The sequence below is a fragment of the Cryptotermes secundus genome, unplaced genomic scaffold (assembly GCF_002891405.2).
Source record: "Cryptotermes secundus unplaced genomic scaffold, Csec_1.0 scaffold117, whole genome shotgun sequence".
Taxonomy (NCBI): Eukaryota; Metazoa; Arthropoda; class Insecta; order Blattodea; family Kalotermitidae; genus Cryptotermes; species Cryptotermes secundus.
The window spans coordinates 1,295,270-1,321,949 of NW_019737981.1; the positions used below are offsets into that span (position 1 = coordinate 1,295,270).

General features: G+C 41.2%; 1 protein-coding gene across 1 annotated transcript in view; it reads right to left on the reverse strand.

The window, feature by feature from the left end:
* The window catches only part of LOC111870543 (cardio acceleratory peptide 2b), a 42,136-nt gene extending 16,138 nt beyond the window's left edge, over nt 1–25,998 (reverse strand). The window contains exons 1-6 of the mRNA XM_033753869.1: nt 25,830–25,998; nt 20,122–20,235; nt 17,618–17,713; nt 15,330–15,428; nt 12,485–12,640; nt 10,934–11,581 (exon numbers count right to left, since the gene is read on the reverse strand). Of these exons, the coding sequence (XP_033609760.1) occupies nt 11,457–11,581; nt 12,485–12,640; nt 15,330–15,428; nt 17,618–17,713; nt 20,122–20,235; nt 25,830–25,899 (660 nt within the window). The 5' untranslated portion in view covers nt 25,900–25,998 and the 3' untranslated portion in view covers nt 10,934–11,456. The remainder of the gene's footprint in view (nt 1–10,933; nt 11,582–12,484; nt 12,641–15,329; nt 15,429–17,617; nt 17,714–20,121; nt 20,236–25,829) is intronic.
* Nucleotides 25,999–26,680: the final 682 nt, after the last annotated feature.

Consider the following 26,680-nt stretch of genomic DNA (forward strand, 5'->3'; position numbering starts at 1 on the left):
TTTCTCCAAGTTCTTCGGTTTCCCCTGCCAATCACCCTCACCTATCATCTGGGGCTGGTACAATAGGCCAGAAGTGGCCGCAGTACAAGGGACTTAGTCTCACCCCACTAGCAATAAAAAAAATCTTCCAAATATTTGTTACTAATAAGAATTCTGGAGCAGTAATGGCAGTGTCGGTGATGCGACTAGGCTAAGGGCTGGGCGGTCTAGGAACCAGGTTCGATTCCCGACCAACTTATATGATCTATTTTTCAGGGTTATACTCGTACATGTTAGTGGTCCCATTTTCTGTGCTAAGTTGCATACAAGGATTGAACCTTAAATACCATTTGTCTGAAACCACATTCCCGTATGCTTATCATATATTTATTTTCAAGTCTTAATTTTAAATCAGAAACCAGAGCAAATAGTCTGCCAGTTTTACCATCTTAAAAAATTGTGTTTTCTGTGTATGTGTTTTCTGTGTTTGTGTACATGTAGAGACCTTGCAACGAGCTGATCACTCGCCCAAAGAGTCCTACCGAATGCCTAAGATCTAGTAAACCGAAGTGAAACGGAGAGTTTCATGGAGGCAGGCCAAGGCCCAAATTGGGGCTGTAGCGCCAAAAGAAAAGAAAATCCTGTTAATGACGTTCTTGTTTTATGAAAACATTGTGAACTTGATAATTTCTTCATGCAGTAATTAAAATAACATTATTTAATTTTCTACCAAGGTAGCTTTTATAATTATCTATAAACATCTCATTAAAAGTGTTTCTTCTCCAGTTTCTACGGACTGGACCCCCTGGCTTGTTACATATTCTTTTAGACACATACACGTAGTAGGACTCAGATGCACTCGGCTCATGAAAACACGAACGTAGAAGTACCGCGGTTAAGTTTTAACTTTCAATGTTAATGCATACTATAATAATAGTAAATATAGACTTATATATATTAATATTCAATTTAATATAATTTACTACAGCATATCTTGAGGAACGGTTTGTATTAGACGGGACTAGTAACAATGGATCCATTGTAAGCAGTCCAATGATGTATGTTGACAATATTTTTAATATTTTAACGCTTGACAACGACCATATATGGCGGAAACACGTAGCGAGTGAGCTTAGTGAATAAATATGGATTTCATCGATACTTCTCGTGTTCTCAGTTGCTCATTTATACTCTGTGTTGTGATGGACTGATACACATAGCAGTTTCCAGTTCATTAGCATCTGTCATGGTATAATCATTTCAGTTGTTCTGTTCAGTTTAGTTCAGTTCAGTTCAGTTCTTATTTATTTACGTGCAAAATTAAGAGCTCAGAGGACAATAATAAAGATAACTTTGTCCCTGTGCTTAACTAATTAAGCACTACGCCATGAAGACATGTGGGAGAGTGGATGTATAGATCCACATTTTTCTTGATCTCGGCATCAGTTGGATGTGAGTGTCAGTTTCACGGCCCAGCCATCTTACCCCCGGGAAAGTGCCCCCGGTACCCATTGTGTAGGAGGTTGGATGGGCTTCAGAGCCGGTCTGGACGATTGAAGAAGGGAAAATTCTTGATCCTACTAGGACTCTACCCCTTGATCATCTAGCCCCTAGCCAGTCGCTATACCGACTGTGCTATCCCATCTCCTATAATAGTANCTCGAACCCATTTCTCTTAGAGGTTGAGTCGACCCCAGGGCCATAGTGGGGTTGGAATGATAAGGTCAATGGAAAAATAAAATGACCTCATCGGAAATCGAACCCGCGACCTTTCGGCTTGTAGCATAGTGCCTCAACCAGCTACACTACCGCGTGCCTCTATGGTTATTCCAGTTATTCAATTCAATTCAATTCAATTCAATTCAATTCAAATAAATTCTCGTTTACTAACGTGCAAGCAGCCCAGAAGGCAGTGGTAGTAGTAAGCATTTGCTCTGACGCGTTGTCTCGGGTTTATTGCTAAGGTTATGAATGTTTTACCGATGTGCCGTAGTGCCGTATGATTCAGCAGATATGGATAAGGGTATCCCATGTTTTCTAGTGTCCCTAGACAATGCGTAAACCTGTTTTAAAATACGAGTATCATAACCCTGGGAGTGGATCGAGCATGTGACCTCAATCGGAGTGAGGCCTAAACCAAAGGTGCAATTACTGTTCACCGCTAGAATTCAATTTATTTGACCAAACCACTGCTCACACTTTAATGAAAAATATTTCCTTGTATTTTGAGTATTTAAATGAAAAGATACAGACGTAATCAAATTTATATTTCCTCACTCTTCCATATTGCATTTATTTTTCTTTCGATATTTCCGACTGGAATCCATTTCTGCAATCAATCCCACTCAATTAAGCCTGTCTAATATTGCAACGACATTTGGAATTCATAAAGAAAATTTCCTTCTTTGTTATATTTTCTAAATTCACTACATGCTTCATATTCTGAGTAAAACTTTGAGGGATATTTAAGTAGAATCTAGATGTCTCTGCATGCATATAATACCCCCAAGATCAGGTTAGCAGGCAGGGAATGAAGAAAGATGTCTCGCAAATTAGTTTCACTTTTCTGTCGCAGAATCCAATTACTGTGTGTCCTACCATCTCAACACAGTGTTACAATAAATTAATTTTGTGAGCAGAAATCTTCCTTGTGAAAAGAGAGGGTAAGCTACATTCAAGATGAAGGCAACAGGTTTCTCCGAAAAGCTGTTATCTACCAAAATACACACCCTCATATCCCATAATATTGTAATTTTAATATTCACCGCTGTGTTAATCCGGGCGTGTTTCAGCTGTAAAACCAAATATCCCTCAAGAAATATCTGAATTAAATAACTAACGAGTGATCGAATTGTGAGCGCTTCTGTTTGTATTCTGGGCGTATCCGACACTGCCTGAGGTTTCTCGTGGTTGTCTTCAATGGGCCTAAATCTTATTAAATATCAGCCCAAGGATCTTTAAATAGACAAACATGGTGAGGTCAGTTGTGAGTGGTTAATGTGGAGGAATGTTCAGAATAAATTACAGCCTATTTTCATGTACTGTAAATATTGAGAAATCCAGACGGCCCCTCAGCAGGAGACTGGTTTCTCCAACCAAAACGCGGGAGTGTCAATATCTTCAGCTTTATGTTTAGTTGCAGAATATAGGTACACAAGGTAAAAGGTAGATGTGATTGGTTTCCTGTCTCTAGGTGTAAAGTTGAGCCTGCGAATGGGACAAGTTGAGGCAAAGACTCGCGTTCCGCATGTTTCATTCCTAGGAAACTGAACAAGGTCGTTGAAGATGTATGTCTTTCAACTCATATTCAGGAGGTGCTCGATTCGAATCTCGGCTAAATCACCGATTACTGACTGAAGTTTCTTGTTTTTTTCTCAGTCCTTAGAGGAAAAATGCCTCAAATTAGGCCATAATCGTTTCTTCCCACATCCCTTTCAATTCTTTACTCTTCAGTCTTTCTACAATTCCAATCTGCACAGTCTGCGATGCTGATAGCGTTATTAAAAGGAACACAAGTAAATAAATAATAGTCTAAAGGCAGAGCCACCAGTTCGGTTCGGTTGAGCCCTACAACGGGCCTGCACATAGTAGGAAATATACATGTCAATTGCTACCTGTGTCCTTAAAAGATCCCAGTTATCCAGTCTGAATCGGTGGCGAACTGTTCATGTTAACTTTGTTAGCCTGGCTCATACTTTGAAAAATGAAATAAAAATGTTACTTTCGTAGTTCAGTGATACACTAGCAAGAGAAGCGGTCGGATCATCTACTACTTCCGTCAACCGAATCATAGGCTTGTTGTAAGATTTGAGGTTTTCACGGCTGTGACTATGAAGAAAGCAGACTGCTTGTACCGGTTCTCACGGTCTCTTCGCCTGCGGATTTCTTACATTTTTCTTTCTACCCTGAAGATGGAGGCGATACGTTTCTCCGAAACGTCGGTCAACACCACATATACACGGTGCCAAATCCCAGAAGACTGCTTTCTTCATAGGCTTGTTGTTCATTTCGTCGAGACTTCGTTGGCCCTTCCTGGACGCAGGCGCTGTCAGATTTGATACAATACAGTACAGGCTTCAGGAGAGGAGGAAGTGAATTGACATTCGAAGCTACAGCAAACTCCCTCTGTTAGCAAAACAGAAAATATTAACACACTCCATTCTCTTGACTCTTGCAGTTCACGAATGCAAGAGTGTGATGATGAAACGCATATTTCTACTTGAGGATATCATGATATTCTTCAAGACTTTGAACTTAATTTTTATTTGAAAAGTTTTCCAGGAGTACTAACGGAAGCCGAAAGAAAACTTTCAGACGTTATACAAATCAAAAGTAACTACATCAGCTGCCGTTTCAAGAGCTTGGGGCACATCAGCATCTTTTGTCAAAGAAAATTTGAAAATGTTCGGTCCAAAATGAGGGCGGGTAAAAATGATTGAAAAACTTCTTATCGCCCGCTGTACTGTGGAGTTCTCGGCATTAAAATGGGAGAGTTGACTGACAGATTCTCCAAAATTTTGAAATTGAAATTTCTTTCACCTCTAGAATTTCTAAACTTTGAACACTACCCTGAAAATTTTTCCAAATACTGCTCATTGGTCGTAATTGATAACACATGCACAGTAGTTTGATTATCCTCTTCTGAAAACTCAACTTTCCTTTATTTATTCGTCTGAAGAACTTCTGCGGAATGATATTTCAGACCTGAAATATTTTATAGCTTCAAAGGTGAGTTCGGAATTAACATAGGTCATACAATTATCTGATGCAACAAGCGGTTCACAGGTGTCCCATGCTGCAGAGGGAGTAACAGTAAATATGAATACGAAAGAATAATATTACCTGACTAATTAACCATTCAAAAAACCAAAGCGTCCATCAAGCGCACATTCACTGCTCTGACGAAGGTCCGTACTGAATCTGCGAAACACGTGGACTCAGGAGAGGCTCAGTAAGTTTCACGCTGAATTTTCATCAATGACAGTTAAGAAGAAAATTTAAGATACGCAAAATCATGTAGGACTGAAAGTTCTCATAGTTGTGGTTATATCTTCCAGGATATAATGCCACGTAGTCTGTTGAAACACGGCCGATGTTTCTGAAGAACATATTGCCTCCGAAACTTCCGTTGACTCTCAGTGGAATACACGGCGCTATATCCGAGACGAAAGAATTTTGCCTAGGAAAATTTCCGAACTTCTGTGAACCTGCAATAGAGAATTTCACTGAAAAAGAAAATGCACCAGTACCAGGTGCAATAAAAAAGGCAAACGTAGCAGTCGTAAACCATTTTCTGCTAATTTATAATTCCTTCTTCTTTCATCCTTAAATTAATTTATTCTTATACCAAGTTCGCACAGTTATCTGGTATGATGCATACCACGTATACTCAATTGCCAACTACTTCACGACTTCCTTCTGCCTTGGAATTTGCCCAGCACTTCGAAAAATTCACGCTTCAACACTGAACTGAATTACCCAAGATTAGGTTAAGTGCACGAGACATTAGATTTGATACTGTAAATATTTACAGATACGTGACGTGTGGCGTGACGAATAATTGTGAGTGATTTATATTTGTTATACAGTAGACTTGGTGATTCGATTTATTGGATGCTCACAAGTCGTAACTATAATTAATTATAACACTCTGAAGATTACTGTAACTATAACACACATAAGGAATTCTTCAACGTCTGCTTGCTAGTCTTTACTTAGTAACACTTCAACTATTGGATAATCTGTGAATGAATCTTGAAGATCTCTCGTCTCTCGAATTCTCTGTTTGGATGTATGAACCTTGGATTGAACTAACTTCATGAGGACCGAATATGAAACACACATTCGGACAGCAGACTGTCCTCTGTTATTCTGCTGCCATGAAAAGTGTGACAATCTCCGGGCAACGTTTTGATTTATACAAACGTATTCGTTGACGCGGAAACATGTGTCACAAAACCGTTGTCTAGCAACAGATGTCTCTGTTGTTTTCTGAATGCACTCTTCCGGCATTCAGGCGTCATGTCACAATACGTACATAAGGTTAATACTTACTACTCGTATACTGCCGTTTTACATAATCACCGTCATAACTGGCAGTAATTATGAATAGGAAGGAAGATGAGAGCCATACACCATAGAGGAACGTACCCTTCACTCGGCAACGCAATATCCAAATTCTCTTAAAAACCTTCACAGCGTACATCTAAAAAGCAGCTCCTCTTAATGTTTATTGTTGCTCTATGTGGTCAGTGTTCTAGTAAATGTATCTGTCCTTTCCGCAACTTTTCTACGTTTTTTTTTTATTTTGCTTAGTGGGGGGTGGAGTCCAACTGGGTACCCTCAAGGCAGCCACTGATTGTCCAATTGTAGCCTCCCCCGGGTGATTATGATGATGGAGAATTTGGTGGAATGAAGATTGGCAGGGGAAACCAAAGTACTCGGAGAAAACCCGCCCCAGCGCCACTTTGTCCACCACAAATCTCACTTGAGCAGACCCGGGATCGAACCCGGGCCGCCGCGGTGGGAAGCCAGCGACTGACCGCTTGAGCCATGGCACGGCCTTACTTTTCTACTTACTGTGGTTCAGGTATTTTTAACAAAATTTGTTAATAGAGTAATATTGCATACGCATAGAAATTGAATGCTGAAGATTCTATACTGAATTTGATAACCGTAACAATTTCAACAGGTTTCTATGAAGATTAAGCACACAACCTTTATTTGCTTGAACTTTATGAAGACCAAGGGCTACCAGGAGGGGTGTAAGGGGAAGATGTCAATCTTCAAGAAGAACAGCGTCGACTTGTGCTAATCCCTCGCTTGCGGCTTGCTGTCTTCATTACAAAGAGAGACCTTTAGAATTCAGACGGAGGATTCTAGGGGTTTAAACCTTGCACTATTGCGTCAGAGACACGATCGTAAAAAAAAAAAAACATTGACAACATTAACAGCACAGAGTTGTCTCCATTCGAGATTTATCCCACAAGTATTGTGTCTGTCCGAAAGTAAGGCAAATTCAATTTTTGAACTTCGAAATGAACGAAAGATTTTGGACCTCACATTTACCAAAGGTAAGGTGAGAATATGAATAGTGTGTTTGATAACAGGAATATTTGTGACCAAAGGAGGAGGAGGAGATAAGAGGAGGGCGAGAAAATTTCTTAAAGTGAAACGTCACAGTTTTCACCCTTCTTCACATGTTATGAAGTTCATCACATTAAGAATAATGAGATGAGGGTGAATTAATTTGCAAAGAAGGGGAGAGACATGCGTACAGAATTTTAATTGGAAAACCTGAATAGAAGACACCGCTTGGGAGACCGAAGCGTGGGAAATGGGCTCTCAAGAAATAGCTTATAAATATGTGGACATATTCATTCGGCTGATAACACGAATGTACTGCAGGGATCTTGTGAACACCACAATTAAACTTTTAATTCCATAGTAGATGGGAAATTTCTTGACCAGATGAAGGCCTGTTAGCATCTGAAGAGAGGCTGTACTCCATGGAGTTAGCTGGACGAAATACACAGAACCGTCCATAATACAGTCAACATCTACAAGTTCTCTTTCAAAATGTTATATTATAACAAAAATGTTAATCTCATAAGGATTAACGTCTATTGTATTATATTTCAGCTCCTGTTGCATTGATTTCAATTATTTTATCAATGTGCTTGTCACGGTAGCCGACCGGGCTAGAGCATGCACTGTCTTCGTTCGCTCGGAAACCGGGATTATTGGTTCGAATCCCACTCAGGGAATGGATGTTTAGTGTTTGTGTGTGCGCGTGCGCTTTTCTGTGTTTGTGTACAGGTAGAGGTTTTGCGACTAGCTGATCACCCGCCCAAGGACTCCTTCCTAATATCTAGGATATAGTGAACCGAAGTGAAACGGAAAGTTTCATAGAAGTAGGCCAAGACCCAAAATTGGGGCTGTAGGGCCAAGGAAAAAATCATATAAATATAGACATATTGTATATACATTCTGTATTGTGACAGAAATATACGTTGGCGAAATAACGGCTATTGTACGACTTTTGCTGAGAAAGCAGCTTACTGGTTTGATTTTAAAAATTTATGCCTTATTCGTGCTCTCCACTAATATACTACACAAAACGTTATCACTAAGCAGGCAGTTTTTATAAAACTGCATCTGTTCGTGTTTTTCTTTCAAGGTGTGCAATTAGCAGTCACAGACTTTCTTGTTTTTTATTTATAACTACACACAGGTGTAGAGACAAATAAGTAAGCATAAGTAAGAACCAGAAAGAAAACTTTTTTTAACAAATGTGCTTGGGTACAATCACTAGGCTACGATCACAAACGCTGACAAAGCAGGAACTTACATTTACTGATTTTTGTTTTTTCGAGTAACTCAGTAGTTTCTGCAGTTGCATATTTAATATACTAACGAAAATATCAATATTTTATAGTTATAAATAATTTTAATCTTAAAATACATATTCCCCTACCAATTTATATCCCTGTGATTCTTTCTTCACCTTAAGTTCCTTATTCTCAGGTCCTGTGATCATGCTGAAGCAGATATACTCGTATCAGAAATATTCCGACGTTTATATTTCAATTCGGTTTTATTAATTATGACGTCTCTAGTCCTGTAGTTTACTGTCTAAGAAGAATAGTTTCACCCAAAATAGAGAAAATAATAGGAGAAAATGTATGTGGGGAGCTCCATGATATAAGTCCTTCACCAATGTGATCAAGTAAAGGAGGCTGATATTGTTACGACATGAAGCACGGATGAAGAAGTAGGTTTTGGTCAGACAACGTGAAGGGATAGATCCTTTGCTACGTATAAATGATGAGGAAAAGATAATATTTTAATGACGCTGATGTAAATAGAACGTGTGCTGCTTTCATCTGGCTCAGGGTAGGCCCAGGCGATACTGACCCAACAGGATGGTCTAGCGGTAAATTTGTAATTTGTTTTCGAGAGATGCCAGCTATCCTGAGTGAAGTTTTTCTTGAAACTTCTCGATCTCGTTGGCCGAATTCCCACAGGCCACAATCATTTTCAAATAGTTTTAAACTCATCTTTCATGAGTCATACTACTAAAGTAAAAATCTGTCTATCTATGGATCTACATCCCCTTTTGTGGCCTTGGCCGCTTTTTCACTTTCTCGATCCTATACACAGCCGGTAGGACTCCTTATACAGGGGATTAGCCAGTTGCAAGGCCGCTGCCTGCAAACAGGACGGGACAAACACAGAATAAACGTACACAGACATCTACGCCTCAAGTGGGATTCGAACCCACGAGGCCAGTGTTCTGCTGGTTATATACTATCCTTCTGCTGGCTCTGTTTGTTCGAGTTCTAGCCATGGGGTTGACTGGGTGGCTCTTAAGGCGCGTCCACATTACTCGTGCTCGTGCTCGTGTGACTCGCTATGCTCGCTAGTAATGACAAGTCACGAGACAAGCAAATTTTAAATTTGTAATTTGAAAACTATAGCCAATAAATTTAAATACGACTACAGCCTATACACACTACGAGTAAATATACGGATCCTCACGCGCCGAAGCCTGGCGAGCAACTGAAGTAGTGTGGACGAAGATTTACGAGCACAAGTAAAAGCCAGACGAGTCTCCCGACGAGCACAAGCTTGGAGAGCACGAGCACGAGTAATGTGGACGCGCCTTTAGAAAGAGCGTTGAAAGCTAGTCAAATTGAACACGTAAGTATACAGAGGTTTCTCTCTTATAACCTGACATAAAATTTGTGTTATTATTGTTAGGGCCGTATGTGAAATATTATTTTTTAATTCTGAGAACTTAAGAATGATTGCTAAGCTAACATCCAAGCCAAGAGGCAATGCTGATTGAATGCCAGCAAGTAGAATTAAGGAAAGTATTGTTAATATTGATACACTCGGCTGAATTCAAAGAATTTAATTTTGTCAGAATAAATTACCTGGCAAAGCATAAATCCAAAAAGACACAATACACATCTTCAAGATTAGAGACTACTGAAATGTGGCATTATGATATATCACTTACCGCTGTGTATGCCTCATATATCAACTACAAAGTTTTCTGTGCCGTCTCACAACACGTGATATTTTGGCCGTTATATAATAAGTGATTGCATTGATTGTACCAGGAAGTCAATACGTCTATTATATGAAATTCACAACAGGATGCAAAGTATAAAAATAAATGTGCTGTGTATATGCTCTCAACATAAAGAATGCTTCCAGTAATTAAAACAGATATAGGCTGTCTCTTATTGATATAACAGCATCACACAACTGTTTCTGTACTTATTTTGGCTTGTTTTGGACTTCACCCATCGTCTGGTATGTAAGAGACAGAAGACCACGACGTTTCGGAGACTGGATCTGTCTCCGTCTTCAGGTGGGTGGGGAAGGATAAACCTACTCAGTTGGGCCCGTTAGAAAGAGCTAGTCTCAATCACTGGACCAACCTGAAGACGGAGACAGATCCAGACTCCGAAATGTCGTGGTCTTCTGCCTTTTACATACCAGACGATGGATGAAGTCCAAAACAAGCCAAAAGAAGTACAGTATACACCATCGTCAGAATCTTTTCAAGTCTATCAACTGTTTCTGATTGTCAGCACATTTAGCTTTGAATTAGAGGGCGGTTACTTGATTTATTTTTTCTAAGAATAAAATTTGGGTTTAGCCCCAAAGAACTTCACTAAAATTGATTATTTTATTTCTAAAGTCTGTGTGACTTCACTTGAAGGCAACCACGACATCTTCTTCTTCAACAGTTTCTGCTCAGTATTTCGACACAAAGATTAAAATTTGTGACATTCTTCTCTAGTTTTGTCTTAAGTATCCCAGACCGTTTAGTGTATTAGTAGTCGGTTTACTTTTTAATTTATAACTTCTCTTGCAAACACTGTAAAAATGAAATAATATTTTAGCAAAGATCTCAAAATGGTGTAATGTATTAACTTACCAAATTTCTGCTTTTGCACAGGCTTGGGTATAACTGAGATCTCACCACGGATCATGCAGTATAAACGTAATGTTCAGTCAGTACACAGTCATGGCAACCTCGGTTCGAAACCTCAGAAGCAGGTCTGCCAATCGATCCACGTCATTAGCGTTTGAAAGGGGGAGAGGAAGGAGGACGGGTCGGACTTATAGCGATATGAATTGTTTAGCTGTCATAACAATGAATTAGCACAGTATACAATAATAGAATTGTTACTGAAAGACTTCGTATGTTACAGAATCAATACTTTGATCCAGGCTCGGATATTATAATTTGCAAATCTTTTTATAGTTTATTCGGCTCTGTAAGTACAATGTCGTTACCTTTACGTTTCATTCACCATGTAAAATGAATTGTGATAATCCTGTCCGAATGTGATTATGAAAAAAAATGTTGCTTAACACTTGGCGGCCAATGCTGAGTTGTTCAAATAAAGCAAACTTAATATTAACGGTTAGTTTCCTGATGTACTTGAATATTCCACCTATTTATGAATTTGAGTGTTCCTTCCACCCTGTGTTGGCGATTGTTCTGCCGAGAGATCGCAGCAGTCTTCCAGTTCTTCAGGTTCCTGGCCCAGGGTGTAGTCCCTGATGTCTGTAGGGACCTCTGCAACCCAGATACATTGTAGTTATCGCTTCAGTTTCCTCAAGATTCAGAATAGGGCTAGTGTTTCTCTCTACCTGAGATTTAAGTGCAGTCCTTAATGGATCATTGACAAAGAGAGTGCATAATAATTAAATGTGCTTCAGAACTGGTATAACAGATTAGTGCCGGTCACGGTAGCTGAGCGGTCTAAGGCATGTACTGTCTTCGCTCGCTCGGAAGTCGGGAGCGTGGGTTCGAATCCCATACAGTGTATGGATGTTGGGTGTCTGTATGTGTTTATTCAGTGTTTATGTTGTCCTCTGTCTAGGTAGAGGCCTTGCGATGAGCTGATCACTCGTCCAAGGAATCCTACCGTTTGTAAAATGATCATGAAATAGAATATCAGAGGCCAGGGACCAAGGGAGCTGTCGGGCCGCGCCACAGCTCAAGCCGTTAGTCGCTGGTTTCCCACCGCGGCGGCCCGGGTTCCTTCCCGGGTCTGGTCAAGTGGGATTTGTGGTGGAGAAAGTGGCACTGGGGCAGGTTTTCTCCGAGTACTTCGGTTTCCCCTGCAAATCTTCATTCCATCAATTGCTCCACAATCACCCTCACCTATCATCTGGGGCTGATACAATAGGCTAGAAGTGGCCGCAGCAGTACAAGGGACTTAGTCCCACCACACTAGCAATAATAAAAAAGGGGGCTGTAGAGGCAGTGAAAGAAGAAGAAAAAAAATATAGGGAGCTCAGATGTATAAAATAAAATCGACTTCATTGTCATGAAATTCACTTCAAGTTAGGCGAAACTCTGACCACTGGTTAAATTTCATTACGCGGGACAAACACAGGCATGTATATCTCTACTTGAAGTAGCTTAAAATGGTTAAGAAAAATCGAAAATTTTGTAGGGAGAGAACATAAGTACCTCTGACCGTAAAAACGGTCCAGGGGACATCGATACTGCGCTTGCTGCGTTTGCCCAGTCGGGGTCCGAACCACATACCCGCTGGCTCTTCTCTGCCATCTCCACCCCTCTTCACCGGCACGCTCACCAGAGCACCGTCCTCATCAAGAAGAGCCTCTGTAGCGAAAACAAGCGATGAGCCGTCAATACAGGACCAAACAGAATAATTTATGTGCAGATGAGGGTCAGTGAATCACTTGGCATTGATTATTTGCTACCAATTTCTCAGCATTTGAGCGTCTATAGACATTAAAGCTTTGTTCAATTCTAATCGCTTTTTGCATTGCATAAGGGCACACAGAGGAAACGTTGGCCTTTATTTTTTTCTGCAGATAAGAAATAAACAATACTGTACATGAAACTCAAATATAGCTTAATAGAACATCTACGAAAAGGCGTGTCGTAGAGAAAATACAAGGACCTCTCTGAATTCTGTGACACTTAGTTCCCAATACAAATATTTAATCGAATAAACAAAGCAATATCTGAATACGGAGTAGCGGAACCCAATCTGTGATGTGGCTAACCTTAAAACAACAGACTTGTATATATTGTGACATGTAGGAGTTTTTAGGAAACAACTCGGTATAAAACAAGTTTCCATGGAGGTCGATTCCTAGAGACAACCACTGTACGTGCAAAACACGATTCCGTGTAAACGCAAGTTCAACAAACACTTCTTAAGGCGCGTCCACATTACTCGTGCTCGTGTGACTTGCTATGCTCGCTAGTAATGACAAGTCACGAGACAAGCAAATTTAAAATTTTTAATTTGAAAACTATAGCCAATAGATTAAAATACGACTACAGCCTATACACACTACGAGTAAATATACGGATCCTCACGCGCCGAAGCCTGGCGAGCAACTGAAGTAGTGTGGACGAAGATTTACGAGCAGAAATAAAAGCCAGACGAGTTTCCCGACGAGCACAAGCCTGGCGAGCACGAGCACGGGCACGAGTAATGTGGACGCGCCTTTAGGTTACGCACAAGCAACAAACATTTTCTATGGACATCGCTAGGTTACAAAAGGGGCCGTTCAAATAAGACCGCACGGAGTAGTACATGAGGATTCAAGTCAATCATGTAAAATATTGTAACGTGTACAACTAGGCAACGGCGCGATAGACACCCGCTTAAGGTCAAGCAACAATAGGACGAATGTTTATAGAAAGTCGCTGGGTAACAGTCAGTGCACAAATGGACTGGAGAGAGATATACCACGTGATTTGTTTCCTCTGTGGCCTGCGCCATGCAACAATAGAGGGGTTGTTTTCTGTGCGTGGTCCGTGCCGAGAGAATATGAGAGAATGCGGGAATAGAAATTGACTTCACTTGAGTTCCGAAGGTCCAAGGGAAGAGCAGTTTGGCCAGAACAAGAATTAGAAGACAGTGTGTGACGTTACATGTGCTATAGTTACAGTAATCTTGAAGAGTGTAAGAAGTAATTGTAGTTACGACTAGTGAAGATCCAATAAACCGATTGAACAATCCAAGCCCGCGCCTTACTCACTGAAACACGTGACAATATCTAGGTGTAATATCCGATAAGATCTTCGGTCGCTCAGAAGCCATGATCGTGGGTTCGAATCCCACACAAGGCATGGATGTTTGGTATGTGTATGAGTTTATTCTATGTTTGTGTTGTCCTGTGGTTAGGTAGACGCCTTACGACGAGCTGATGACTCGTCCAGGGAGTTCTACCGTCTGTAAAATGATCATGAAACAGAAAATCAGAGGCCAAGGCCCAAGGGGGCTGTAGAGTCAATGAAAAGAAAAATCTCCGATAAGAGGATTATATAGAGACTGCACATAGAAATGACTTAAGCCAAGGCCTTCAGAAAATTTATCAGAATCTACTTCCTGTTCAAAAGCGAGCGTGTAAGCGCCAAAATTAAAATATCCCTCCATAAGGCATTGATCAGATCAGTAATGACTTATGGGAATTAGCGGCAGACACATCTTAAAACAGCAGCGCCTACAAAACAAGGTTCTGCGCACTCTGATGAGAAGTCATTCGCAGCAGAAGACAGACAGAAGAGAAGACAGAAGAGAAGACAGTCGTAGTCCGGCCAGAATGGAGCGACTCTTAGTCAGTCATTCATTGTGAGCTGTTGTAAACTGATTGTGATTAAGAATGATTGTAAAAGAAGGTATCAGCAAATCCAATCATCCAATCCTAAACCCGTTACAATTAGTCATGCAGCCATGACCTCTATGTTGTAGGCCCTAAATTTCATGGCCCTCGGTGTTATTTTTTTTCCTTGGCACTACAGCCCCAGTGGGTCTAGGCCTACCTCCATGAACTTCTCCGTTCACCGGTGTTAATTTATTATATAATATTATAATAAATTAACATCGATGTGCATGAAATTTAGGGCCTACAACATAGAAAAATATATGTACTCTGTTGGAACACACTGAGAAATCTGAGGGACCACTTGGACCGAATATAATCCAGTCCATGTCCACGTAAGATATTTGTTAAAATAAACATTCGTTTTTCTTTTTATGGGCCACTTAACGAACTTCAGTAAGTATATTAGCGTCAGATAATGAGATGACGAATGATGCATTGAACAGACTCTGGAAGGAAGCGAAACACTATTGCAGCACTTTCGTGGAGGAACTGAGGAAGACCATGAAGGGCCTCAGTCAGGATACCCGGCGTACCGGTCGAGATTCGAACAGAGAACTATCAGAACCTCTATCCCAGTCTGTGCGGCAAAACTCATGCCAACACAAGCGGGACGCATTCTACTCACGAACCCAGTTGTTTACAGCCCTGTGCACACCAATACTAACCTGGTAAGGGCCATTTAAGGCCCGACCTCCCTACCCTCGGCATAGGAATGAGGCCGGATGATCCGCGTTTGTCCTTCAGGTATTGATCTGCGTGCACTCCTGCAACATGGAAGTGGTATTCATATATTATTAAGATTTATAGACTCTGCATTTCTGTTGGTTTATAATATTTCGCGGATTTGGGAATGACGGTAAAATTGAGATTTATTATTATGCGCAACAGTCCGTCAGCGCACCTTGTCCTAGGCCAGTTCAATGTGGTAAAATTCTTATGTCCTATTTTCTTAGAGTCACTTTAATATTATCTCTCAAATGGTGGAATAGTTGAACTTGATGGAAAACCATGAAGACGGAACATCTGTTACTAAAACTGAAGTTGAAAACAAAGTTGTGAGTAAGATACAGTTTTCATTTGTAGGAAGTCCCAGGTTAGATTCTCGGCTTGAAATCCAACCACGATGACTACGGTTTCTCGTAGTTTTTTTTTCAGTGTTTGTAAGAAAATATTATGAAGATTTTCTCCTATATACTTAGCTTTTCACCATTCATAATCATCCTGGCATTTCTTATCCGGCACTGTATGACGTATGTACGTGATGTATCATCATTAAGTAGCCCATATAACCAGATCCGATACTGAAATTTCAACAGTCGTACCTCTACGGCATCAATTGTTAATTCATTTCAATGAGCTAAACCGTTCATTTATTTTTCCTTGTGTTGTTTAACGACGCTTTCGCCATCGAGACTACATGAAGTCTGGCGGTATGATGACTCATGAATTGGAAAGGATTTGGAAGGTGGTGATCATAGCCTGATCGAGATACTGTCCTAACATTTCCTTGTAGGGTCTGAAGGAAAACACAAAAAGCCTGAGTCAGGATAGCCTGTGTCCCGGTAAATATTCGAACCAGACACCTGCTTAATACAAGTCTAGACTGTCATCTGTAGGTTAACCAGTTCGTTGTTCCCGTAATACCAATTGATTTTTAACTCCATGGTGCACTAGAAAATGTACAACAATTTTCATACCGATGCTGTGTCAGTAGGAAGCTGCTGGCTGGACGACCGAGGGGTCGGAGTTCGAGTCCCGGTAGGATCAAGAATTCTCTTCTCCACGTCGTCCAGACTGGCTCTGGGGTCCGCCAAGCCTTCTATCAAATGGGTACCCGGAGTTTCTTCCCTGGGGATAAAGCGGCCCGGGCGTGAAGTTGACCACTCACCTCCAACTAGTGCCGAGGTCAAGAATTCGTGGATTTATATATCCACTCCCCCAAACGTCTTCAAGGCGTAGTGCTTAATTATTTAGCACAGGGACAACTTCATCTTTACTTTATTGTGCCAGTAGATGTACAAGTTTCTGAGACTTGAACTGGAACAGTAAAGGACCAGAACAGAGACTAGGAATGTTATTGGAACTGGAAATAGAATTTCATCTAAGACGAGGACTTGAATTGGAACTATGATCAGAGAACGAGCTGGAACTGGGTCTGAGGATGGCATCTGACAAGTTGGGGGCCACACGCTGTTCAGCTGACACCTTCTGCTACGTACCGACAGTTATGTCTGCGTACAAACCAGAACTTTGAACATGGTGAGAAGAGAGACTCTCACGTTCTCTTGTGGGCGTGGAGTATATGAAAGTTGTTCCCCTGACTCAGTACAGTCATCCCCCTATTAATCAATATTAATCAGTTCCTTCAAAGGTCATCGATTAACGATTCGTTGGTTAACGAACCCAGTTTTAGTAATTTTCCTTGTTTTTAGTTGTAGGGCCCATAATTTCACTATTTTTATTCAGAAATTTGCAAAATATGATGAAAACAGCATTGACAAGAATGTACTGACACACTCCCAGAATTGCTGGCCGACGTGACTGAGCTGGTAAACACACTCCCAGAATTGCTGGCCCACGTGACTGAGCTGGTAAACACACTCCCAGAATTGCTGGTCGACGTGACTGAGCTGGTAAACATCGCCAATGAGCGGGCATTAGCGACTGTCGCTTGATTGCGAAACGACCATTGTTTGGGTATTTGGACAAGTTGTAGTATCGATGGATCGAATCGTCAGTTAGCGGGGAATGACGGTATGAAACTATATGAAACTATATTAATAATATTGTACTCTTCTCCTATTCAAGCTTAGCTCTTCCAACTGACTTCTTGACTGTAAGTGCATATTCACAGAACAATTTCATGTATAAATGCAATTATATGCCGGCAGTACATAGACTATTTTCAACGTGCATACTGTAACACTGGAAGTCACCCTGCTTCTGCACTGACCTGGGGTCACCGCTAGGAATGCGCGACCCACTCTGGGCATGCTGATTAAACCGGACGGTCCTCTGTTGCTCTTCCTGTTCGCTGGAACAATGTCACCTACAAAAAACACCAAATAAATATGACTCACAGCGGTGGTTATGAAGAGTTCTATCCTCTGGGATATAAGGTAGGGCAGTCCATTGAAAGTCAATCTGCGTTTCGAAGGAACATGTCGCCTCCATTGCAACTCAGGTAGCAAGCAGGCTTCTGTTTGTTACCTGCTTCATGCTGGTTTTCTTTCTTCCACCTTAAAAATGGAGGTGGGATATTCCTCCGAAACGCCCGTTCACTTTCAGGGGGTTACATGGCGTTATAACCGCCTCTGTGATCTAATGGTCAAGAGTTCCTGCCTACAGATCCAGAGGTCCGGGTTCGATTCCTGGCGCTACCAGATTTTCTGAGAAGTAGCGGGTCTGGAACGGGGTCCACTCAGCCTCGTGATGATAATTGAGGAGCTATTTCAAGGAAATAGCGGCTCCGGTCTAGAAAACCGAGATTAACGGCCGTGGGGATTCGCTGCGCTGCCACGCGACACCCTCTATCCGCAAAAGTTGGCGCTAACTTCGCCAACAAGTGGCGGTCACTCGGTTGGTATAGTTCGCTTGTGGACTCGAACCACGGAGTTTTCTTTAACATGGCTCTATATCCCAGGAGATAAAATTCTTCACAAGAAAATAGCGCAATTTTTAGATTAGTTTATAAATGGAAAATGAGATCTATACAACATACAACTCAAACAACGTAAGGAAGAGGATTAAGGTTTTCCAGGCTGCGTGGCCTCACATTCTTGAAGGCTCTGATCTGAGTAATCTCTACAGAGAAGATCTCATACCCCATTACTTAAGAAATATTCATCTCCATTAGACTGTGAAGAACGGAACGCAGATTAGAAAGATGGAGTTTTATAATTCTTAATTTGGTTCACACTAAAAGGTCGAAGGTGCGAAATTCTGAACTGAAAGCAACAAACCGCCATGAAAAGACTTTAATTTTTTATTTTGCATTTGGTTGGGAAAAAAGTTATCCCAGTAACAGGCCGTAAAGGCCAATAGGGTTGTGACGCTTCCACATTTTCTAGACAATCGGGTCACAGATGGAGGTGAGGTCAGCTTTTCGCGCCGGCCGTCCTTTACACCCCAAGAATGGGGCTGAGTCGACCCCAAGGCCATATTGTGGCTGGAAGGATTAGGTAAATTGAAAAAGTCCACCTCATTGGGACTCGAACCCGCCACCTTCCAGATTATAGCATATTACTTCAACTATGCTACTGCGCCCCTGCATTTTGTTCGTACGAATACAAACAAGAAGCAAATGTTAGTACATACCATGAAATATGTACAAAAATATATTCTCTGAATTTTATTCGAAATGGTTTCCATTTACTACAGTAAACTAACAAGGAAACCTAATGTACGCATATAAGAAGCACACTGTTAGGTTGCTTCCCAACAATACGTCTGTACCCGCAACAAATGAACATTCAGACCACAGATATATGCGTAATTACAAAAAACGCGTACAGAAAAGATTTCAAGCTACTCGGAAATGTAATATTTTTTTCCCATTCGCTCCTCTCAAGGACTGAAAAGCTTTAATCAACTGTAAAGCTAAAGCAGTGATTTTGATATTTCATGGGGGGGGGGGACATGAATCATAAATTTCTCATAACGTTCCGAAGTTTGCTGTTGGATATGTCATCACTCCATATCGACACTTCATTTGGTAGGGCACGTCTTCATTCCGATAATTAAAGTCAGTTTTTTGTTACATATTGCCATGTAGTCTGGAAAATCACCCAACATATTGGAGGAACATTTCGCCTCCATCTTCAGGGAAGATATGAGCTACCTAAGATAGGAGCATTAGACTTGAACTCTCTGCTCAGAGGACGGCGCAACTTCAGCTTGAGGACGGATAGGAGGTTGAGATAAACTTGTCCCTACGCTTAGTTAATTAAGCACCACGCCATGAAGAATTATGGGGTGTGGAGATATAGCTCCACCGTTCTTGAACTGGGGATTATATGGAGCTGAGCAACCAGTTTCATGCTCCGAGTGCTTTACACCCAGGGATAGAATCCCCGGTACCCATTGGATAGGTCTGAACAGGGTGGAGAAGAGAAGAAATTCGCCCCTACTGGGAAACGAACCCCAGCTATTCAGTTCGCAGCCCAGTCACTATATCAACCGAGATACCCCGGCTCAAGATAAGGAGAGTACCTACAACTATGTTGAGTTAGAAGCCGCGGACAGCCGACAAGGGGTTTGAAACCGGTATGAATATGAGATATTTGTTAACCTGTCAATATTTCATATGTTCCAAATGATGAGTTTTTGTGAGCATGATCATGAACCTTTGGATTCTGTGAAGAAGGAAATTCCTTTAAAAATTGTGATTCTTAAACATATACAGTACAACCTTCACGTCCTACAGCGGAATACATCAGTAAGTGCATCAAGACATACCTTGTGACTGAAAGGCCCAGGTCAGGTCCGAACGGCCGATCCGTGGCATGGATATCAGGCCAGAAGAACCTCTTCTGCTGTTCGTGTTGGTCGAAACGCTGTCAGACTCTTCCCCTGAAACCAAAGAAATATCACAATCGTTAGTTTTGCATATGAAATGGCAGACGGCGTTACGCACCATTCTCACGCACTAGAACCAAACATTTCCTGCCTCAGAATCGTTAACTATCATCTTACCAGTGCCTGTCAAACTCATTCGACTTCATTTCAAATAAAGGTCATATTGCAACGTATGTTTTTCTTTTCGTAAATAGTAACAGGCGAAAGTTGCCCCTCTGTAATTCATCACCGCGTTATTAGGACTTATGGAGAGTGGAGGTATAGCTCCACGCATTCTTAACCTCGGCACAAGATGGAGGTGAGTAAGCAGACTCAGGCCGCGGTCGCTTTACCTCATAGGAAGGAACAATTGGTACCCCTTGGACGAGGGACTGTGGGCGGGGGATAGATCCGGTCTGGACGCTGTGAAGTAGAGAAATATCTCTAGTTCCTCCCGCGTATCCAACTCCATTTTTTTTAGTTCCTTCGTGTGGGTTGAACTGAGTCCACTTGGTACGACGGCCACTGTTTGGACTATTTACAAGTTCCGGATGATAGATTAGTGAGGTGCATTTGGTGGAACGAGAATCGGCAATGGAAGCCGAAATACCAGGAGAAAATCTACCCCCAGTGTCACCATGTCCACCACAAATCCCACATGACCTGACCTGAGCTCGAACCCGGGCCACTGCGGTGGAAAGCCGGCGGCTAGTATATTTGTTAAGGATTTGTCTGGACGGACTGACTCAAGATGTATGAGGCTCCGTTGAGATCTCAACCTGTCCCTTCAGGTACATTACAGTCGAACCGACCCGTTTAGGCCCGCTAGAGGCCGTAGTACCAACGGGTTTTGTCCCATCGCACTCCTTCAAGTAAATAAATAATGTTTTTAAAATGTATGGTGAAGAGATGTTACCGAAGGAATTATACTAGTAGAGGAAACAGCTAAGATTACGATAGTGTTCTAGTGTAAAAAAATAAAAATTAGATTCACTGTTGAGGAATAAGTATTCAAATTGGCAAGAAGTTGGAATTATAGATCTATATTGAATGAATGAAAACTGATGCCGGAAGCAGCGTCATCAGCGGCGACTTGAAGCACAGAGCAAATGATGCTCGAGATGGTTCAAGTTCGTATAGCAACAGGCGTGACCAGAGTGGTTTGAACGGCTGCTGTACTGCGATGTGGAAAGCAAATGGAAAAACTACCTGGATAGTCTCTTTCCAAAAACAGAAGATCGCATTAAGTGGAGAAACTGTTTTGGAAGAGGCTGTGGACCTGTCATCTGACAGATTACTGATGAATGAATGAATTGAATGAATAATCAGTGAATACTAAAACTTCACTGTTGACTGACGTTACACGATGAAACAGAATGAAATAGGCCCCACATGTAATTCTTCAAAAACGTACGGCAAGAGGACACTGTATTAAAAGGATAAGACAAATGTTATTTCATCACAGTCTAAAAGAACTAAAGATAGTTCAGTCGGCGTAGCGACGGGCCACGGACTGGATGGCCAGTGTTCGATTCTCGGTAGGAGAGAGAGATTTTTCTCCACTCCACAGCGTCGAGATCGACTCCAGGGCATGCTTCCTATGTATTAGGTAGAGGATGGTTTTTTCACTGGGCGTAAAGTGGCCGAGGCATGAAGCTACCACTCCTCTCCATCTAGTGCCGAGGTCTGTGCCGAGTGGAGCTGTACCTCCACTCCCCTAAAGTCTTGGTGATTTAGTGCTTAATTAATTAAGCGTATGGATGATTTTACCTTTTTTTTTTAAATTCGCATAGTGGGGGAGTGGAGTCCAGTTGGGTCCACTCGGCACGGCGGCCACTGATTAACCTATTGTAGCCTGCCCGGGTGATTACGATGATGGAGAATTTGGTGGAATGAAGATTGGCAGGGGAAGCCGAAGTACTCGGAGAAAACCCATCCCAGCGCCACTTTGTCCACCACAAATCCCACTTGACAGACCCGGGATCGAACCCGGGCCGCCGCGGTGGGAAGCCAGCGACTAACCGCTTGATCTATGGCGCGGCCTCAACGATTTTACCTTACTTCTCTTTTATATTTCTTAATTTCGATTGCGTTCAGAAGATCCTTATTTATAAGCGTGATTCATTTTCTTTTCAATTATATTGAAATCCGTACGACATAAGGGAAAAATTGCACAGGATATGAAATGTGTTTTATTTTTCTGTTCGAAATATTTTACTCTTCGTTAAATGTTTAGCAAGTTGCGATCAGGGTTTGCGCAGAGACGCATGTTGGTCTACATGTGAAGTGGTCGTTAAAATTCCTAGGTCTAAATTAAACTTAAGATATCCTGAAAATATTTCGTAAAATTCTGCAATACCAAATTACATGAAAATCCATCTTTATATTTAGAGGCATACAGACAGATGGACGGACGGATGTACTAAGGAAACTTCAGTTAAAAAATAATTCGCATGCTTGAGGACGCGCCTAAAAAACTGTTTAATAGAGATGGGGCATGTGCCTTGTACCCATAATGCACCAGTTATACTTTATGTTAACGGTTTTGGAGTCTCGTATCTGGTGGATCTTCTTCTGCCGACTGTGAATATACTTGGCGCTATTTCAAAATTTATGGAAGACTGGCAGAGATATTTACATGGAATTCAACACTGAAAAGAAATCAGACAGCACAGAAAAGTTACAAAATTGTGTAAAGATATGATTACCCCATAGCTGATATAACTATATAGAGCATGGTCTCCTGTTGAAAATCTGATAGTCACTCAATCTGTCGATATGTCGGTGCCTTTGGTGGAAACCTAACTTTAACTATTGAGTTCACCAGAGCCGACCACCGGACTCTATCCTGAGCTAGTTATATCTAGTCCATAAACTAATTTCTCTAGGTACAATATTGAGGCGTGCTGCCTGAAAGCTGGGCTAAAATATGTCCATCGCTAGTCAACGGCTAGTAATTCCTAGGCAGCGATGCCAAGGAAATAAAAGTCTAACAGTGGGGTTTCTACCGTTACAAACGAATTGTTTGAAGCAGACACGTATTCCCGCGTTCGCTGCATAGCAGCGGGCGAAATTAATCCTTCGACAAGGTTCCCTATTGAGTTCAAGTTCAATATATAACAGTTCGTATTCGGCAAGAGACCAGCAGAGTTTTTAGACTTTAGCAGGAGTGAGTTCGTATTCGACAAAGGACCAAGGACAGTTGAGCTCCGAGCAGAGCAGAAGACACTTCACCAAAATCAGCGGTGCAAGTAACTGTAATAGAGAAGAGGAAACATCTGACGATGTTATAAGTCGAGAATAATTGTACTTGTGAGTGTAAAGAGTGATTGGCCAATAAACATATTCGTTAAAATCCGAACCCACACAATTTCTTGTCGCGTTGCCTAACAAACACGTGACATTATTGTTATCTTCTCATCTATCCCATTATCTCCTAAGCAGTCATCTTTATTCTACTTTTTCGACTGAATTGTGTACTACATGTCTCACCCATGTCACCACTGAAATGGGTAATCAACCGTATTACTATTTTGTGAAAAATAATTATTATGAGACTTCTCGCAGTATAATTTTTCCAGTCTCTCCTTGTTTCACCTCTCTTCTCTCAGCACCCAGTTCTCAATCTGCTTTTTGCCTTTGGACTCAGAAACCAGAGTTCAAATCCACAGGAACACGTTTATCGATACTCATGTAAAGTAAAGTAAAGGTATCCCTGTAACAAGCCGTGGAGGCCCATAGGGTTGTGAGATGTTGAAGTTCCCACATTTTCTAGACAATCGGCTCATAGATGGCGGCAAGGCTGTCAGCCCTACGCGCCGGCCGCGCTTTACCTCCAAGAATATTCCGGGTACTCATTTCTATTAGGGGCTGAGTCGACCCCAGGGCCATAGTGCGGCTGGAAGGATTAGGTCAATTGAAAAAAGAAATCCAATGACCTCGTCGGGACTTGAACCCGCGACCTTCCGGCTTGTAGCATAGTGCCTCAACCAACTACGTTACCGCGTGCCCCCGATACACATGAAACGATATAAAAATTTACTTCTTGGTAAATGTTGAGGTATGAACATGTATAAGAGTAATTTATAATCGCAGTAGTAGTTCTCCTTAATGGACAAACATTGTAATGAATGCATAAGAATTAGGCTGTACACTATATGTATACTACAAACATATTACGGGATAGTACAGCACCAAAGCTGCCTTGTAAATCTGAAGTTCAAGTTCGAATTTAACAGATAAGACAACTGAGACTTGTGTCGAATTGTACGACTGATTCTAATGTGTACTGTCTACAAATACAAGCTAATTTTGATATCTATTTTGCATTCGAATCTACAGGAAAACTGAAATACGAATTACATACAGATTATGCGTAATTTTTAAAATTAAATATTCCGCAGAGTAACACCACTTATTGTATTAAAGAATTCAATTCGTGTCCACAAAATTTTCGGTAAGAATTAGTCCTTTAACGTTCCCGCAGGTTATACAAGTACACAAAGAGACGGAACTATTCTTAGAGGATTTTAGGAACATGTAAGAAGATTTAGGAATTCTATAAAAGATTATTAAAGCCGCCCAGTGTTATTGTTGAATCTTGTTTTTAATAACACAGCGCGGCCCGAACAACTGAACGACGCTAAAGCGTCCTATTCGTCAAAGAGCAGAATAACGACGCGGTATACACCCACCTCCTTTAAAGACAAAAGGTATAAAGGACACGAACCAATTGGTTCCAGGTTTTAACAAATATATTTTAAACCATACTTATAAATAGACTAATTATAATGATATACAAATCTTGCACATCGTAGTAATTGTTTAGGGCTAATATTTTATAAGCATGACATTGTAATAATAGTTACCGTACGGATTGATATGTCCTTCTGAAGATGTTCGCTCCGACCGAAACACGTGAAGGATGAAAGATTAAAGAACACAACATTTTTCAATCACACTAGACGGCGTTAATAATCTTTTATACTGTTCCTAGTGTGACGGACCAGGATGAACCAAATCAAATTTAGGAATTTCCTACACCTCCACTAGTCGTACACAGTTACTAACACTCGAATGGATGAATTATTCCAACACGCGTGCTAAAGCATTCAGCAGAGGGAAAGGTGTCTACCAAAATGAAGTATCAATATATCATACATCGCATTGAAATTTGTCTCCGTTTATTGTAAATGTAAATATAATGTGGAGAACTGGTCACACTCCAACATTTAAATACTCTTATCCATTTAATTTCATTTAATATAGATCACACCGAAAAAATATTTGAAATAAGAACACATAGATCTTAATGAGATTTATACTTTATTCTCTGTTCCAAATTTATATAAGGGTAGGCGATCTTTGAGAAGATTTAATTAACTTTATATGAGTTTCGCGTAAAGAAGAGATTAATATGGGCTTTAATGATCGCAAATATTGTAGCGAAATTATTTTTTTTAGACTTCCAATAATAAATTTCGTTGAAATCCGGCGAGTAGTTTCTGAGAACATATACCGAGACATAGAGACACAACCATCCCAGCTTGGGATAATTTTAGATGCTTCGTGCAATGAACGCATACAAATTAGCGGGATTTGGTACGTACCGTCACACCGAACTGACGAAGCAAGTAGAATTAGTTGAATCATCGCATAGCAAATGAAAACGTGTCTCATGTTGGGGCCTCCGTCTGCCTTACTCCTCCAGTTTCTGCAGCTGACCCAGGGATGTCGCTTGATGAAGAGTCAGTGGTTGAGACAGGCACCATCTTTTATAAGGCTCTCAACACCAGGGGCTGTAGCACCCTGGCGGACCTGCGTGATGTTAGTAACAGTGCCACTCCCTCCTCAGCCTTTTTTTATTTTGCAATTACCTGCTGGACGGCGATGTTTCTGTAACACCCGTCCACCTCTTCAACCCCTCCAACCCTCCATTCTTACACACGTCTTCTTTACTCCCATGTTCGCTTCCCAAATTAAATTTGTTAAACTCTGTCCTGAGGCAAGTAGCTGAAACAAGTCATCAGTGTGGAAATAGAGTGTGGGCATAACGACACCCCCACCCCACCCCCATATTGCTAATCTGCCTGGAACAGAGGCTCAGTGGCGAACTATGCATTGAACAGACAATTAAGAAACTGTCTCTGTGCTTAATTAAGCATGACGTTGTATCGTATGAGGGAATGGAGGTACGTTTCCACGCATTCTTTATCTGGGCACTAGAATTTGAATGAAAGAGTTTCACATCCCGGCCGCTTTGTCCCCTAGGAAAGATCTCGGTACCGACTAGACGGAGAGAGTTTTTTTTTTTTTCAATTCAGTTTCGTCTGCATCAGCTTTCACGAATGACTCTCGACTCAGGTTCTACAGACCAAACTGAAAGAATTCCGAGATCAATGAAGACTTTAGAAAAGACGGAGCGAAAATGTGAAATAGAAAGACGGTTGATTGCCAATGC